The sequence below is a fragment of the Perna viridis genome, chromosome 3, assembly GCF_037379345.1.
Source record: "Perna viridis isolate PV_CMFRI_1.1 ecotype Kerala chromosome 3, ASM3737934v1, whole genome shotgun sequence".
NCBI lineage: Eukaryota > Metazoa > Mollusca > Bivalvia > Mytilida > Mytilidae > Perna > Perna viridis.
The window spans coordinates 25,162,822-25,180,461 of NC_142447.1; the positions used below are offsets into that span (position 1 = coordinate 25,162,822).

The 17,640-nt window shown below is 32.7% G+C and overlaps 1 protein-coding gene across 12 annotated transcripts in view; it reads left to right on the top strand.

Annotated features, from left to right (window-relative positions):
* The window catches only part of LOC148621579 (high affinity cAMP-specific and IBMX-insensitive 3',5'-cyclic phosphodiesterase 8B-like), a 127,118-nt gene that overhangs the window by 52,404 nt on the left and 57,074 nt on the right, over positions 1-17,640 (top strand). For all 12 annotated transcript variants that reach the window (XM_088576097.1, XM_088576107.1, XM_088576109.1 and 9 more), the window contains one exon: positions 10,884-10,940. In XM_088576097.1, the coding sequence (XP_088432223.1) occupies positions 10,884-10,940 (57 nt within the window). The remainder of the gene's footprint in view (positions 1-10,883; positions 10,941-17,640) is intronic.

The following is a 17,640-nucleotide window of genomic DNA, read 5'->3' on the forward strand; positions in this document are numbered from 1 at the left end:
TGATAAATATCAATTTTATCTGGAAATCATAAAGACAAAATTTGACCCAGATTTTAGTATGGAAGTACATCAAGGACATTATATGGATTCAAATTAAAAGTATAAAGCCCTGAGAATACGTCTTTCCGTCAGTAGTTAGGAAAATCGGTATTATTTAAATGTCCTTTTTGAGTATGGTTTGACGTCATTAGATAGTTGTCTCGGCATTTCTTATTGTTCCGCTGCTAGAATCAGATCAATGGATTCCCCCAAGTACAGCACAATTAAAGACTTAAGTAGTACACCATGTAAGAATCATGCAAGATGTGATTCATGGTTTTTTATTTTTTATATTTTGTTTAAAATATTATAGTAAACAGAAAGTAACATGTGGCTTTTCATATAACCCTTGTTGATAGGAGATAAAAATTATATAGATTGTACTATCGAAATCAAAATTAAGGGAGATAACTCTGGAAACAACACTAAAATACAATAGAAACTATTGGATTTTCTACATGGATTATCTCCTTAGAGCAGATGGATTAGAATGAATAATTATACATTTCATCATATAGACCTATAAAGCAACTTAATAACAAAAATAAAAATATGTAGCCTTTTTTGAGGTCGATCACATTTTACAGACTTTGCATGATTCTTACAAAGACTGCTACTTAACAACTTGTTTTATTGAAAAAATCTCAAATGACTTTATTTCACACTTTTTATGATTAAGGTCCATTTATGTGTAGTCTGAAGTAAGTCGTGTGGAAGATCCTTTGGTGTTTAATTTGTTGCATGGGGTCCTTTCTATTGTATGTTAATTTGTATCAATAAGGTTTGTGGTAGGAGAAGAAAAAAAGGATAAGATTTTTCATGTGATTTAAAAATTGATAGAATTTTGTCCTTGACAGATTCTGGAGTTTAATTGATCAACATGTATCGGTTCAAATAGAAACAAGAACCCACTAATTTTTAAAGTTTACATGTTTGTTTTTATTCAGGCATTTTTTTTATCATTAAGTAATGACGTAGAGGTTGATTTTTATTTAATATCATGTACACATGATTTGACAGCGTGATTTACAACAGTTTGGCTAGTACAAGCTTCTTGCATGGTCATCTGGCTTGTTGGGGAGGAAAACCTGATATGCCAGGTTGGAAAGTCCGTGGAACTCCTTTGTTAGGGTAGTTGCCTGGAGACATGATCTTATGTGAGACTTGAACCCATATTGGTGTTGACCTTGTGATTATATTTAGTGCTTGCTGTTAGCCACTAGCCCAAAGTCTGGGGCTAGTAAAAATTGGTTTGGGCTAGTTAAATATGTACATTTCTTGTTTTGGGCTAGTTGAATTCTATACAGTCCTCTATTATTCGGGTTAGTCATTGAGAATTTTGAAGGAAAGGACTGTACATTTGTCCAGTGCCTGAACCACTCAGCCACCATACCCAAATTAATTTGAAATGATTTTGCTTAGTAAATGCAAAAATATTAGGTGAACCAACCATCTGTTCCTATTAATTGACTCAAATAAATATGTATTTTGAATATGTTGATCATGTCATAGGGTGCCTTTTTATCCTGAGCAAGGATATATGAAATTGATATGGTGCTTCTTCTGTACATTTCAATTGTTTATATGTTTTTAATCATTTGAAAGGCATTTAGTAAAGAGATTTCAGGGTTCATTTCTATCTAGTCCAAGGTTTAATTGTATCTTTTTATTATTCTTGCACTTAACAGATTGTTTTTTTCTCCTTTGTTCAGAAGTATTTTATATGGATTATATTTCTCCTTTTCACCAGGAGTCAACATTTTAAGGATAACACATATTAATACCACACAATTCAAGCCAAATAGATTATTTTGGGGTTTTTGATTTATCAAAATACCTTATGTCGCTGGTTCATGCCTGGAACTCCTTACTGTTTCTGAATACTACACAAAAATATAGTCCAAATATCATTCCATTTACATCATTCAATACATCTTTTATAACTTGTTAATATGTTTCTGGCAATTATTCATCTCAATAATATTATATTATTTCTGCAAATAAAATCAAGATCTAGTCTTCAAATGAACTGAAGATTTGAGGGACTCCTTTTTGTATGTTTAGTAACAAATTAGCATTTAGGGAATGAAGTTCTTGCAGTAATATACCAAGAAGCATTAAATGTGCTATGCAGATTCCATTTATTACAATTATCAGTTAAAATCTCCATCCTATCATCAATATTTTATGATTAATAAACAGGAGTTGAAGTGCAGTGATTTTAACCAAGTAAAATTTGTGGGAAATTCAAATTGGTAAAAAGTGTCTAATTTTGAAAATCTTAATATGTTGATTAAGAAAATTATTTTCTTAAGCTGAAATTAATTCCATTTGAGTATAATTACAGTGTAGGATAATATTCTGTTAAAATACTTTTTTGAATTAACTTTTGGACAGGTTTAAAAAATGGGAAAAAGGTGAAATAGAACAAAATTTGTAAATGTGTGTGAAACTGGATATTGTTCAAGTATCCATTACAATTTTACTTAAGAAATCAGTAACTGATTGACATTCAGTTTATACATATTAGGAAAAACAGTTCAAATAATATGGAAAATGCAAATGTATGATTTTATTTTTATTTTACATCATATAAACTTTTATTTATGCTATAATTTTCACAAGTATCAAAAACCCCCAGTGCTAACAACACTTTGATTGTCTTGTCTGACAGGCTCTTTATTTGCCCAACTTTATGCTGATTATGAGGAAGAAAATACATATGACAGGCATCGACATTTCCGCTAGTCCGATCGCCCGAGGCGACTAAAACTGGCTGGGGACTACTGAAATTTTGGGTAGAAATGGTCCGCGGGACTAGTAAATATTCAGTATTGAAAATGACTTTTAATTGCGTCTCATTGTCATGTGAATCGTATTATTGTAGCTGTCAGACAGAAATGAACTTCTGGAACCTGTTTCTTTCACCTACGGTTAAAAAATAGAATGTTTACATTATTGATTTTTGTGTGACTGTTTTATGAATCGTGATTGGTCGGTTTGGTTGTTAGTTATGATCAGTACGATGTTGACAACAACACGGTATAACATAACTTTTATGAAAAATTTTCGTGCTTTTAAGGGTTTAATGTTTTGGAAATTGAATAAATTTTCTAGTCAACAAACATGTTTTGGATATTGAATAAATATTCTAGTCAACAAACATGTATCTTTCTAGGTCCTTGGCACTTGGAATAGCAAACACCAACAAAGACTTGGTTTATATAGCAATTTTAATACAAAAATACTAGACAATTTGTACATACAATAACAAGACTAGAACTAATTGACAGTATTCTCTGCTTGACACACACACACACAGTCTCACTCTGCCGTGTTGACTTATTTATGTCTTCTTGATTTTTAGGAGACTACTAAATATGTTCAGGGACTACTAAAAATTGTGTATCTACTAGTCCTTGGACTACTGCCAGAAAAAAAAACAGGTGTCAATCCCTGTAGGATGAATGTTGTACAGACCACAACATGTTCAATAGCTTCTAATCAGTGCATTGTTGTACTAATTACAGTTTGGGTATTAATTTTGCAGCTTACTAATTTTCGCTATTTTTGCAGTGAACAGAAAACCTTGATAAATAGTGCCAGCAAAATTGATTTTTAAAACTAAATAATTTTGAAACTGCAAAAAATGATACCTGCCAATATGTTCACTTGACAGAATCTGTGTAACGTAGCATATGTATAGTATTTTTATGGTTAATTAATAGTTATACAAGTGCTTGTTTTGTACAACTTTCATTTCCTTTACCTTAATATTATACTTCATCATTTTCTTCAAGAGTTGATAGTTCTAGACCCACTTTCATAAAGAATCTCTTATTGAGATTTACTTAAACTCCTTTCTCAACTCAATTGTTGACCAATTAAATCCCTTGAAATTGGAGATGTAGGAAAAACTTGATTTGAAGAGATTTTTAATTAACTCAGATTAAAAAATTTCGAATTGAGAATTTACCCAAATTCTGTGTTTTTCCTCAAATCCTCAATTTCTAGTGATTAGTTCGGTTGAAATTTGAGTTGAGGAAGGACTTGAGGAAAGAGTAATCAAGGGAACCAAGGTTATTGCAGTATTCAAAAGAATGCAATCCAGGGACAATGACCAGACATGGAAAACAGACATACAAAACAAAGAACATAAAGTAACTAAAATAATACATACAAAGTAACAAAAGCAAAAGAGCAACTGGGACTCCACTGAAAACTGGGAGCATTGACCAGGTGCACCGGTAGGGTAAGCGTCCTCTGCTTTTCTAGAAACACCCGCCGAGATGCTCAATAAAAGGTCCAGTTCGGGATAAACAAACAAGGAAAGGAAAACTATGACCCATTGAATAAATCAGTTTTCATGGTGCAGATGAATACACCATAATGATCCACGAGTTCATGATGACAACCATAAAACTTCTGTAGTGATGACTTCAATCTTGTAGCAACATAACCCTGAACCAGAAGCCTATTTGTTAGAGTTCTAGTGCGATACAAAAAGTCTGCGTAGTTTTGGCAAGCTCTGGCATAACGTATGAGTTGTGATATGAACAATCCATATGCAGGTGCTGAAGGGATGTTGCCACAGATGAAAGGAAAGTTGACAATTCTGAATGAAAAGTCATCATGTTTGTCGTGAAGTTTGGTCAATAGTTTTCCTTTACCATCGATTTCTAAGTGTAGGTCAAGATAGAAGCTGACCTTACAGTGTCTGTAGTATCCTTTATCTCAAGTTCTTTGGGGTAGATGTGATGTATCAAATCCCCGAAATTAGAATTGTTTAAAGATAATGTGTGTTCTATATAGCAGAAACTGAGATTAAATGATCTAGCCAAACGATATTCTTTCTTTCGGATCAAATCAGATATATAGTTAGCCTCATAAGAGTGAAGGAATAGGTCAGCAAGTAAAGGAGCACAATTTGTTCCCATTTGAATGCCGACCGTTTGTTGAAAAACACGTCCACTGCATTGGACAAGTATATTGTCGATTTAAAATTCCAGCATTTTGTAAACATCTTCCTCTGTGGAAGATGATTTGGAATTATTTCTTACAAAGGATGAGGAATCTCTACCAAGAACTATATATTTGTATCTAGGTGTACCATCTTTTTTGGAAAAGCAACGATGTATAATGTTTTTAAGTCTGGATTTAAACTGAGTATGGGAAATAGAAGTATACAGTGTTGAAAAATCATAGGTTTTAATGCTATTATATTCAGATAATAGTCTTGAACTGATTGTCTCAAAAAGATCTTTCGAATTTTTCAGGATCCACATTGAATTAATACCACTATGGGAGTAACAAGTGTTGTGATAGGACTGCAGACCCTCTTTGACAGTTGTGAGTATAGAAGTTAAAAGTTTTAAAAGAGGTTTGGTGGTACATTATGCAGATCCAGATATGAAACGTTTGTATGGATTCTTGTGGAGTTTAGGAATCCAGTATATAGACGGTAAATCACAATCATCGTCCTTGGTAAAGAGAACAAAAGAGGATAGCACAGATTTATGGTTTTCCACAATCTCTTCTTTGGAGAGTGTGGTAGCAGTATAGGTCTTATCTCTGCTATTATTTTCTATGTCTAGCTCTGATAATAAGCATTTGATGTAAAATGTATTGCAGACAAAAAAATGTTGTTTTGGGCTTTGTCTGCTGGTACAACAACATTTTTGTCATGTATAGTAGGCAGTGTTTATGCTACATCAGGGTCTTTGAAAACTGATGTAGCTTTTGCTCTCATTGACCTACTTAAAACTTTCATTCATTTCAAAATTAAAGACCTCATGGCCTTAAACCACTCTGATAGAGAATCAATGTCTTCTTGTTCTCGTTTTATCCATTTTCTTGCATAGTCCTCGACGGCATCCATAAGAACTTTAAAGTTATAATTCCAATTTATGGAGCATGGTTCTTGGTACTTGGGACCTTTGGAAAGGATATTACGCAGAGATTCGTTTTCGATGATGGTCAAATCTCCCGTAACGATGTGACCAGAAGGACCATATTTGAATGGAGAGTTTTTGCAAGAACAGTCAGGTGGTTTAACCTTGAAGTCCTCTATCTTAAGGTTCTGCAATAGCCTTTTATAATTGAAAATTGAGATGCAATGGGTGAAGTATAGGAATATGAAATAATTGGTATGGATTTGTCGTTGAAATATGGGGGAATTTTGTTGGTGACGTTTTTGTGATGGAGGATGTTAGCCAAATTAATTGCATCTATACCTCTGTTGACAAACGGTATGGGAAGAAATGATCGTTTTTCTTCATCTTAACTTTTCACACAAGTCTGTGGAAACCAATATCCAAAATGATGGCAACAAGTCTGTATAATGATGAGGAAAATCTCCATTTGAGATTCAATATGAAACTGAAAGCAGTTCATCATAGGAAGGACTGGAAGTTGTTGATAAATCATGTATTTATAAGTTGTTTAATAGATCCAACAATTAAAAAAAAGGGTACTAATAATAATGATAAAGAAGCAACAAAAGCAGTATCATTTTATTTTAATAAATAATTTGATAGGACAATGAAAAGCAGATATATATTCAGCCATTTCAGCAGACATTGTACACTAAGGTTGAATTGTATTTTTTTTGGTCTTTCTTATCTGGAAAAAAAGTAGTTTATCTCATTATATTCCTCTCAGTATGAAGGCATGTCTTTGTTCTAGGTCAAACTAGAAGCCAATTACATTTGAATCATTACACATGTAAACTCAAATGTATCTGATAAAGAATTCTCAAACGAGATGAAGGAGAATGCCCGTGGAATTTTGCCATTAATGAATGTAACATATCCTTAGATATTTTAAGCCCTAATTTCTCAAGTTTTTGGCAGTATTTTTCACCTTTTTGCACAGATGACAATAAAGAAGGGGTGTCTATCACTTCCGAAATTATACTCAATCAATCATACCTTGGTTGTTCTAATCTTGGGAGATACAAATGTAGATGGGGTTGTTATCATTCCGTTTGTCAACATTAATTTGTACTAATTATTGATATTGAACAACCTCCTGTCATCAATGATTAAGAACAGTTTGTACTTAGTTGTATTTCTCAAATAGCTCTTAGTAAAAATCTGATGTGATTAATTTTTTTAAAGCAGATTTGCCTACAGCAGATAGAACAGATGCACGTTATTATGCACCCACATGGCTTCTTTAGTTCGATTGCATAAGTTATATAAATCTTAGTGATACACAGACAGACAGACAGACAGACAGACAGACAGACAGACAGAAAGACAGGGCATTTCATTAAGGATTCTACATAGAAGGTGGAACATTAAAAAAAAAACAGATTGATTTGAGGAACAATATTAGTACCATCTACACAGACTATTCTTACAGGAATTTTTTTGTCTGTGTGTCACATACATGGCATATACCTTTATAAACAGAATATGCCTTAAGACTTATAAATTTGTTTAATGTGATATTTTCTAGCTTCTCCTTGTTCCAGTTTACCTATGTTAGTTTGAAATACTGATCGACATTTACAAGTGGAAATATTTATTATCTTCTCAAACGTTTAGAAACTAAGAAAATTCTAAAGCACAAAGACTCAGATGTTGAAATGACACTAACGATAGATCAAACAAAATAATTTTACATTTACATTAGTAAGTTAAAGAATTAAAATCGAAATTGTAACATGAAATTGAGAAATGATAGACATTTCTTTACCTTCTTAAGTCTTTGTTTTAGAATCCAAAAGGATATATACTATAAAACATTTTGATGCTACAGAAGTTGGTAACTTGTTAATAATGATGCATTAAAGTTATAATTGGAATGATTGACTCACAAGTTTGAATGTTACCATTTATGTGGGTTAAATATTTGCAAAACTGCAGTAAATTAAAAATTGTAAAAATTGAAATTATGATGATGAATAATAACAAGTACTATCTTTAAAAATAAAGATAGCCAACACAGTAAAATTTGTTGTTTTTACTTATAATTTGTACATTTCATTCAGGAAATAACACAATTTTCAATACAATTTTTTCGAACACAGCTAATTTATCAGTATTTGGCCAATTGGGAAACCTGAACTGTGATCAGGTGACTTGCATTTCCTTGGAAGAGCGTTTTTAAGGTCAAAGGGTAAAAAGTGAAACTATACCAACTGCGTCTTAATAAATGAATTACTCTTCACTGTAACTGTAAAACCATTTTGTTGATGTCTTCTATATTAAGCTGCATACCAGGAATAAAAATAATGGCATACATGTAGGCTAACTATGGAACAGTATGCAATTTTTGTTGAGAAGATATTTTTGGAATATGTGAGCTAGGATTCTGCAGTTATAATTGTAAGAGTCAGGTATAATTAGCAATAATTAGCACCAATTAATGTAACCATCAATATAAATGTCATAAAGTTAATGTAATATACAGACTTACTTCATTAAGATAGTTAATAGACTAAAGAATTGATGAAGTTTGGCATGTATATCTAGAATGCTTGGTATAACATATCCTATACATTTACTCATGTCTGTTGGAAAAATGTCTTCTCCTTTCACAGAATTGATACATTCTTACTCTGCTCTCTTTGTCATAATGTTATCAAAACTATATTAAAAAGAGGGCGGAGTTCTGGGAGACTCCTTCAAATTAAAAGTATCAAATATGTGTATTACAGTCTGTTCCTCAATCAAGTTGGTTTTTTACAAATTGTCCCCCCCTCACAAAAAATGTAACAACTTGGCTCTGCAATTTAATTTGCCTTTTCCCTGAAACATGAAATCCTGGATCCTCCAGTTTTTAAATTAATTCAGTGTAAAACGCTATATTTCCATTGGACCACACTGCACAGACCTTTTTTAAATTTCAATCCCATCCTTAAAGATTCCTTTAAATAAATCTTGACAGTAACATGTACATAGGCCTGAGTTTTATAGAGCTACTTTGAACTATCATAAACACTTGTTTGAAGCTTAACCATTGCAAAAATCTAGCTCAAGCTTTTTTGATGAAGGTCAATAGAGTCAGTCCCCCATGGTAGAATCTATGCTTTGTGCATTCCACAAATGTTGCCAAAAGCATCATTTCGTGTTTATAAGATGCCAAATCAGTTACATAATGTTATCATTTCTTTGCATTTAGTTTGTGATATAGTTAAGTCAGAAATGAAATTAAACAGCGATTTAATTATATTTATTCAATGCAAACTTCACAAGCATGATGGTTTGAACACATGTGTAAACAAGTTAAAGTACTTTTATTATCCTCTTAGACACCATACATATTCTTAAAGGAAATCAAAACATATTAATGTATTGTATGATGAAAGAGAGGCTCACATGATATATTCAAATGGTTATATACATGATAAATGGGATGTGTAGATTTATTTTTTATCCAGAATTTTTACTGTTGGGAGCATTCAAAACCAATGATAGATTTGTATTTAATTTACCATTTCCAGGTACATCAATATGATGCATTATTATCAGAATTTTTTACTTCGTGTAATTACCAATAGTTAAGTGTCATATTTTTATCATCATATATATCGTCTGAATATAGCTGAAATATTGCTGCTCTTAAACCCCAACAATCAATCAGTCATCATATATAGGCATAAAGAGTTCTGAAGATAACATTAAACAGATGTAGTCTTTACTCAATGAAGAACCACTTTGAATGCTTTTGGATGCCAGACCCATTCTCCTGAATTCTCAGGGTCACATGATGAGAATAACATGCCCTATTATGTTACAATTTAAACACCAAATGGTTTTCCTAGTTAAATTATCCATACCTTTTTCCATATTTAGACACATATTATTTTTGTTTAGTTTGATGCTGAAAAAAACACACAATCATAACATTGAATTTGAATGCAGGACTTTTATCATTATTGCTGATGTTACCTGTACATATTTATATAAAGTCAGACAGTAGACTACCAAGATACAAGTCAGGTAGTCCTGAACTCAGACAGTGGACTACCAAGGTACAAATCAGGTGGTCCTGAAGTCAGACAGTAGACTACCAGGGTACAAATCAGGTGGTCCTGAAGTCAGACAGTAGACCACCAGGTCACAAATCAGGTAGTCCTGAAGTCAGACAGTAGACTTCAAGGATACGAATCAGGTGGTTCTGAAGTCAGACAGCGGACTTCCAGGGTACAAATCAGATGGTCCTGAAGTCAGACAGTAGACTACCAGGTCACAAATTAGGTAGTCCTGAAGTCAGACAGTAGACTTCCAGGATACAAATCAGGTGGTCCTTAAATCAGACAGTGGACTTCCAGGGTTCAAATCAGGTGGTCCTGTCAGACAGTAGGCTTCCAGGGTACACATAAGGTGGTCCTAAAGTCAGACAGTAGACTTCCAGGTCACAAATCAGGTGGTCCTAAGTCAGACAGTAGACTTCCAGGTCATAAATCAGGTGGTCCTGAAGTCAGACAGTAGACTTCCTGGTCACAGATCAGGTGGTCCTGAAGTCAGACAGTAGACTTCCAGGGTACAAATCAGATGGTCTTATTAAAGTCAGACAGTAGACTTCCGTTGTACAAATCAGGTGGTCCTCAAGTCAGACAGTAGACTTTAGTATTATTTAGGGACTGTGGAATGGATCCAAAAAGGGTGGCTGGACTTGCACATGTGTAGCATGCATATCATAAAAATAGTGTTGGATAATTGGTACTATTAAATCAATAGGAAATACTAGCATAACATTTACATTTTGACCTTTTTTCGATCTTTTTTTTTCTAGTGTAGTTAAAAGAACCAAATTCACCTTTGAGGTGTTTGGTCCTGTGACTGAATAGCTATTATTTCCATTATATTGAATTAGTTATTTTCTTCTTACAGAGTACAAACAGTGAAGTTACATTGGGACCTATGAAGTTGAAACAGAAGACTATGTCGGTAAGTCTTACTGCTTACTTTTCTCTTTGGTTCTATCTTGTCTATTTGGCTTGATGAGCCAAACCTCTTAGACGGGAAAAAGGGGGAGTGGATACCAAGAATGGCTGTACATTAAATGTGGTAGGAAAATCAATTTTGTGTACTAAAATTCAAATTAATATTTATATTTTGGTACAAATATAGCAACTTTATATGGCATACATTATCAATAATGATCATTTTTTTTTGTATTGTAACAGGGTATTTTTGGACCAAATCACCAAAGGAATACTTGAGTTTCGAAATGCCATATTTTTTTTATGAATAAAAACAGTTTTTATGTGGAAATAATCATTTATTAAAATTACAGTCTTTCTCATTTTACCTCTTTTCACCTAGTTATGAACCAAGATGAAAAATTAAAAGTAAAAAAAATATCACTAAATGATGTTATTCTGATCAATAAGTTAAAAAATGATATTGTTAATAACCACTGGTGATTTTACTAATATAGATTAGTCAGGCCAAAAAAATAGGCCAAAAATATATATGTCTGTTTCCTGCAACCAGGACAAAAACAAGGTCTGTAGGTATGAAATTTTATTATTAATGAATTTTCTTTGACAAATGTCTTATTAAACAAGTTTAATTGAATGTAGATGGGTTTATTCTTGGTGATGAACATGGGTTTATTCTTGGTGATAAATACATTCATTTAAGGGTAATTCTGATATGTTTGTAGATATAATTAGACTAGATTCTGTACTTGTGGTACAGCAATGCTGTCATTTCGTTGTTAAAGCTAACCTGTCTCAGGGACTGGATACAAGCTTTTTAGGAATTTTAGGACTAACCAGTTACTGGAAATGATTCTTTTCCAGAATTTGGATCAGAATATTTCAAGGTCTGTGGTTTTGAGTTCAGGTTGGTCAGGTAACATGAAAAAAAGATTTTTTTTGGCCTAAGATATAAATCTAAAAATACCACACAACTTTCAATTCTTCACATAATGAAGATATGTGCAGGTGGTACATAATAACTAATATGGAAATTCTTTTGGTCACTTGAAAGGTTTTAAATAACCAAGTATCAGACATTTCAATGCATTAAATAATCCATCAGATATAAATAAGCCTCAGGGTCAGGCATAATATATGCTGCATTACTATGAGGACCTTTGAACTGGGTAATGCATTTAATTAGTGCACCCCATTTTTGTGTATACTTGCATGTTTTAAATCACCATGAGCACTACTCCAAGATTTACATTCAAATATGGTTCCTTCACCTATGAACCAAATATTTTGATCAACCTTTATTCTTGTTCTGGAAAAGTTGAGTTGAATGTAAGAAAAAAATGGAAATCACTTGAACACACACCTTCTTTTTGTCATTCAGCTAGTTCCACTTAGACCAGTCAACAGGCCCTCTTTTTCAGAATTTCTAGATGTGATACTGATTAGGTGTGCTTTGAATCACTTTTTATCATCAAACCGAGATCTTAACATCTATTTATTAACTCTTATCGAGCCTATTTGAAATTTAATTTTGAATATTTCTTACCAGATGTTGTGCAGCATGGTATAAATATTGCATAGACCAGTTTAAAATGAATTCAGTCATTTTGAATAATATTAATTTGAGCATATTCTTTACTTGAAAACAATGCTTGACATTTATATTTAGGAATATACAGTCCTTTCCTTCAAAATTCTCAACAACTAGCCTGACTAATAGAGGACTGTAAAAGAAATATACACATCATTTCACTAGCCCGAATTAATTTTTACTAGCCCATGGCTTCAGGCTACTGGCTAAAGGTGAGCACTGAATATATGTTACATTGGTTTACAATATGACAAATCAACACCACCATACACTGCTATTATGCTATTCGTTCCTTGCTTTTAAATGTTCAAAATCTTTTATTCCTACTATAGAACAGAAGAAAATAATAGATCTTAGAAAATCCCTACTGGTTTTGATATGACCACAGCATTTTTGTGGTCTTTTAACGGTATTTCACTGTTGTTATCGTTGTCGTTGGTTTTCATGTGATAACTTATATATAATGTTTGGTGATCTTTACACATTTAACGACAAGGTTGTATCAAATGTCTTATAAGCAATAAGAAATTAAAGCAGTGTCAAGCTTTAGTGGTGTGTCCATACTTGGCCCAACTGCTCAGGGTTTGATCTCTGCTGTTGTATTAAGCTGCACCCTGCAAAGCATTTTATTAACTAAATACACCCTTTCCTCATATTAGGATCCTGGTTTAATGTAGACATCATGTTTACTTCACAAGTTACTAGTTATCTAAAAATTTTCAATTTGAAAAAATATCTTGTACCAGGTATTCAGTATTCCAAGCCATTGTTTACCTAGCTCTGAGACAAAATATTCAGCTGTTTTGTAAAATGCATCATTTTAATATGATATCCGACAATGACCAGATAGAATTAAAAGTGGACTGACCTTCCTTTAATTTAAAACTTAAATGCTATTATTTTATAATAATATTTGTCTTGAAATCAGTAAAAACTGATATTATCTACTGATCAGAAGTGGACACGGTGACGCTAGTAGATAATCCTTTCCCTTTGTCATGCTAGAGGTCAATGGAGTGCATGTGCAGTTGTATGTTTTCATTGGCACTAAGACCTCTTACACAATTATTTAAAGATTTTCTTTGGTTATAAGACATTGGACTGGGATTGGTCCAGAATTTTTGTTATGTCATCGGACTAAGGTTTTAATATGGTGCTTTGTATTTATTACACATTTACATATGTTGCATACATGTGTCCATTTATTTACATATGTTGCATACATGTGTCCATTCATTTACTGTTGGTAGAATTCTACTTTTCTATTTGCTTATTTTGTTACCAGTATCCCTAATATTTTAATGTCAAGGCCATGTTTGTAAAAATTCCTGGATCATATTGTATGGAAGACATGTCATGCATGTTCAAAATTTGGTTAAAGAGATAATTTGACCATAACTCTTTTTTTTTCCCAGTCAGTGTAGAATTAAAATTAGTATTCTGGGCATTTAGACCTGTTTAGTATGCATGGCCATATCAGAGAGTGTGCTTTGGGAAATATAACATGCATCTCTTCCTGGTTTTACAAAGTCATTACCACACAATATATATACAATACCCTTGAGAGTTACCTTACTTACAGAATAATTTCTGAAGTTCATGACAGCATTTTTATGCATTGAAAAAATGACTACTGTCATTTTATATTGCCTGGAGCAAAATGATTTGAATACAGCAGTATACTCAAATGTGAAAATGTATTGTTAAGATTGAGCAAAAGCCTGCTTTGGCATAATTTAATTCTACCCAGTAGCCAAAACCTACCAGTGACCATCCATTATGGCTTTTGGTTAATTTGGCTGTCATTTCACTTGACAATATGAACACATAGTCACGATGTAGAAAAGTATTGGAAATCTAAATCTCTACCTGTTCAAATTCTTCTAATTTAGGGAAATATAAACATGTTGTGAAATTTATTGCATTATGGTAGCATTGGTTATGACACTCTGTAGTATTTGATCTTTTGGGTGTGTTTGATTATTATGAAGTTTCTGTTCTACAGTAGTTATAGGAAAGCTATCCCAGTATAGTCCTGAAAGCTATCCCAGTATAGTCCTGAAAGCTATCACAGTATAGTCCTGAAAGCTATCCCAGTATAGTCCTGAAGATTACTACTAGCTAGCATCATAATGAAGTTTGTGTCCTTCAGTAGTTATAGGAAAGCTATCCCAGTATAGTCCTGAAGATTACTACTAGCTAGCATCATAATGAAGTTTGTGTCCTTCAGTAGTTATAGGAAAGCTATCCCAGTATAGTCCTGAAAGCTATCCCAGTATAGTCCTGAAGATTACTACTCACTAGCATCATAATGAAGTTTGTGTCCTTCAGTAGTTATAGGAAAGCTATCCCAGTATAGTCCTGAAAGCTATCACAGTATAGTCCTGAAGATTACTACTCACTAGCATCATAATGAAGTTTGTGTCCTTCAGTAGTTATAGGAAAGCTATCCCAGTATAGTCCTGAAAGCTATCCCAGTATAGTCCTGAAAGCTATCACAGTATAGTCCTGAAGATTACTACTCACTAGCATCATAATGAAGTTTGTGTCCTACAGTAGTTACAGGAAAGCTATTACAGTATAGTCCTGAAGATTACTACTCACTAGCATCATAATCTAAATGAATTATTTGTCCATTGACTGAATGAAATCAGGGACTTAACATCTTATCTCAAAATAGATACTACTGTCTGTCCACAGTCCTATTTCTGGGTCATATTGTCAATGATAGTCAATCTGGTTGTCACTAAACCAAGGTCTGAGTGCCAGTCTGGAACCATTATTAGAAAATGTGAATTTGTTTGACCAACCAATGATGAACTTATTTAAGAATAACCCTGGTTTAAAATACAAATAAGGAACCCAGGTTTCCAACCTTTGTTAAACAAGGTTTAGACTAAACATTGCCAATTGCTTTTAATGAACTTGAGGAGCCTTTGATGTTTGGGCCCATGCTCAGCAAAAAGGTTTTAGACTGAACTCCATTCAAAATGTCAATAATTTAACCAGGTTTAATCAGCAGGCTTATGTACATCCTTGGTCAAACTTACCTTTTAGACCTAGCCATAATTGATATATCTTATGAGAACTAACTGCAACACAATAACTTGCTTTATTCTTGCTTATCAAGTAGTGACTTATTATCAAGTTAGACAAGATTTTCTTAAATTGCCCTTGAGGCTGCTCAAAGAGCTGGTAATTTTATTAAGTAGTATAATATAGCTTTGTCAGTTTGCCTCTAATGAAATGATGTACATATATCTTCTATTTGCATTGGCATTTATACCTGTATGTTTGAACTAATTTCACTACCTCTTCTGTTGCTATGGTAACACATGTTTCAAAATTGACACTATTTTTCCATATAAACAGTACTTATTTTATACATGTACTTACTTCCCAACCTAAAGAGTAACTTAAAAGTCATGACCTTCAAAATCAGCAATAATATATGTGACTTATTTCATGTTGCTTAAGAAACTACTGAACAAAAAGTCACAATACATGGCATTTTTCAACCAATATGGCTGTGGTAAATTCAGAAGAGTATTTGTCATACAAGGTTTGTTGTTTACCATTATTGTCTTGAATAGTTGTTATTGACGGCATTACTTTTCATATATTATTTACAAAACAATTCTTCCCTTTTAATTTTCAGATAAAGCTTATTCTGGTAATTTGACTAAGATTTTCAGTTGGTTTGTTTTTAGGTCACAGCTCATCCCTAATTTTTTTCCTTTAAAATGAGGTCACATCATTATGTGATGAAGTATGAATTTCAGCAGAATATGAACTGTTGGAAGACAGTAACATACTTCTTTTAACTCAGGGTGAATGACAGAAATATCAGTATCAGTTGACACATTTTCACATTTTGAAAAACAAAATTTCTGCTGCATTTGCAGCTTTTGCCAGATGGATTTGATATTGTCCTAAACATTTGTATCCCTAGCATTATAGCTCATGTCAACCTTTTGGCTGTGAAGGTGCCATCTTTTGACTAATTGTTACTCATTATTGTTATGTTATTACATGTATTGACTCGCCTTGAGGAATAAATTAACATATCTTTATATCGTGACCTGTCTGAATGTCAAATGTACCTTATGATACATGTACTCAATTTTTTTTCCTTTTTGAGGGCATAGCTGCTATTTACAACATTGTCTGCCATTTACCCCTTAACATGCTGCTTGTTCCAGAAAAAAAAACAGGTTGGAATTTTAATTTACTCATTGACTACCACCATGGCAGCCTTATTGAAAATGTTGAATTCAAATCTAAAAGGTACATCTTTTCAGTTATTTTTCTACCAGGAAAAGGATCTTGGTTCATTGTTATGATTATCTTTGTTTCGCTGATTAATTGTAATATTAATATCTTTGATTGGCTGATTATATGTAATAATATCTTTGATTGGCTGATTATATGTAATAATATCTTTGATTGGTGGATCAATTCCTTTTGATGATTGAAAATCGGGTTGAGATAGTAGCAGTATAAGCAATATAAGAACAATCTGTATGATGCTGTTGTAAAAAATATTCTCTAAAAATTTAACAATTATCTGAATTTTCGCCAGAAAAAATGACCCTTTACTCTCCACTTCCACATTTACAAAGTCTTCAGCTCTCACCCAAAGGCTATTATTGCAAATGCATTAAGATAATGTCGTACATGGATTCTACATGTCCAAGATAAGACATCTTATTCTATTTTGCCCTATATCTCTATAGATTTAAGTAGTACCCAAGATAAGAATCATGCAAAATGTGATTCATGGTTGGAAAGCTTACATTTTTTATTTTTGATATTTTGTTAAAAATGTTTAAGTAAACAGAAATTAAATGTTGCTTTTCATATTAGCCCTGCTCATAGGAGATAAAATTATATTATAAAAGAATGTACAATAGAATTCAAAATTAAGGGATATAAATCTGTAAATGACACTGATATACAAAAGAAACTACGGATTATTCAGTGTGAATTATCTCCTTAGAACAGACAGATTTGAATAATTGATTATAATTTAACCATGTAGACCCATAAACAACTTAATAACAAAAATATAAATGATTAACTTTTTGGGGTGTATCATATGTTACAGAATTAG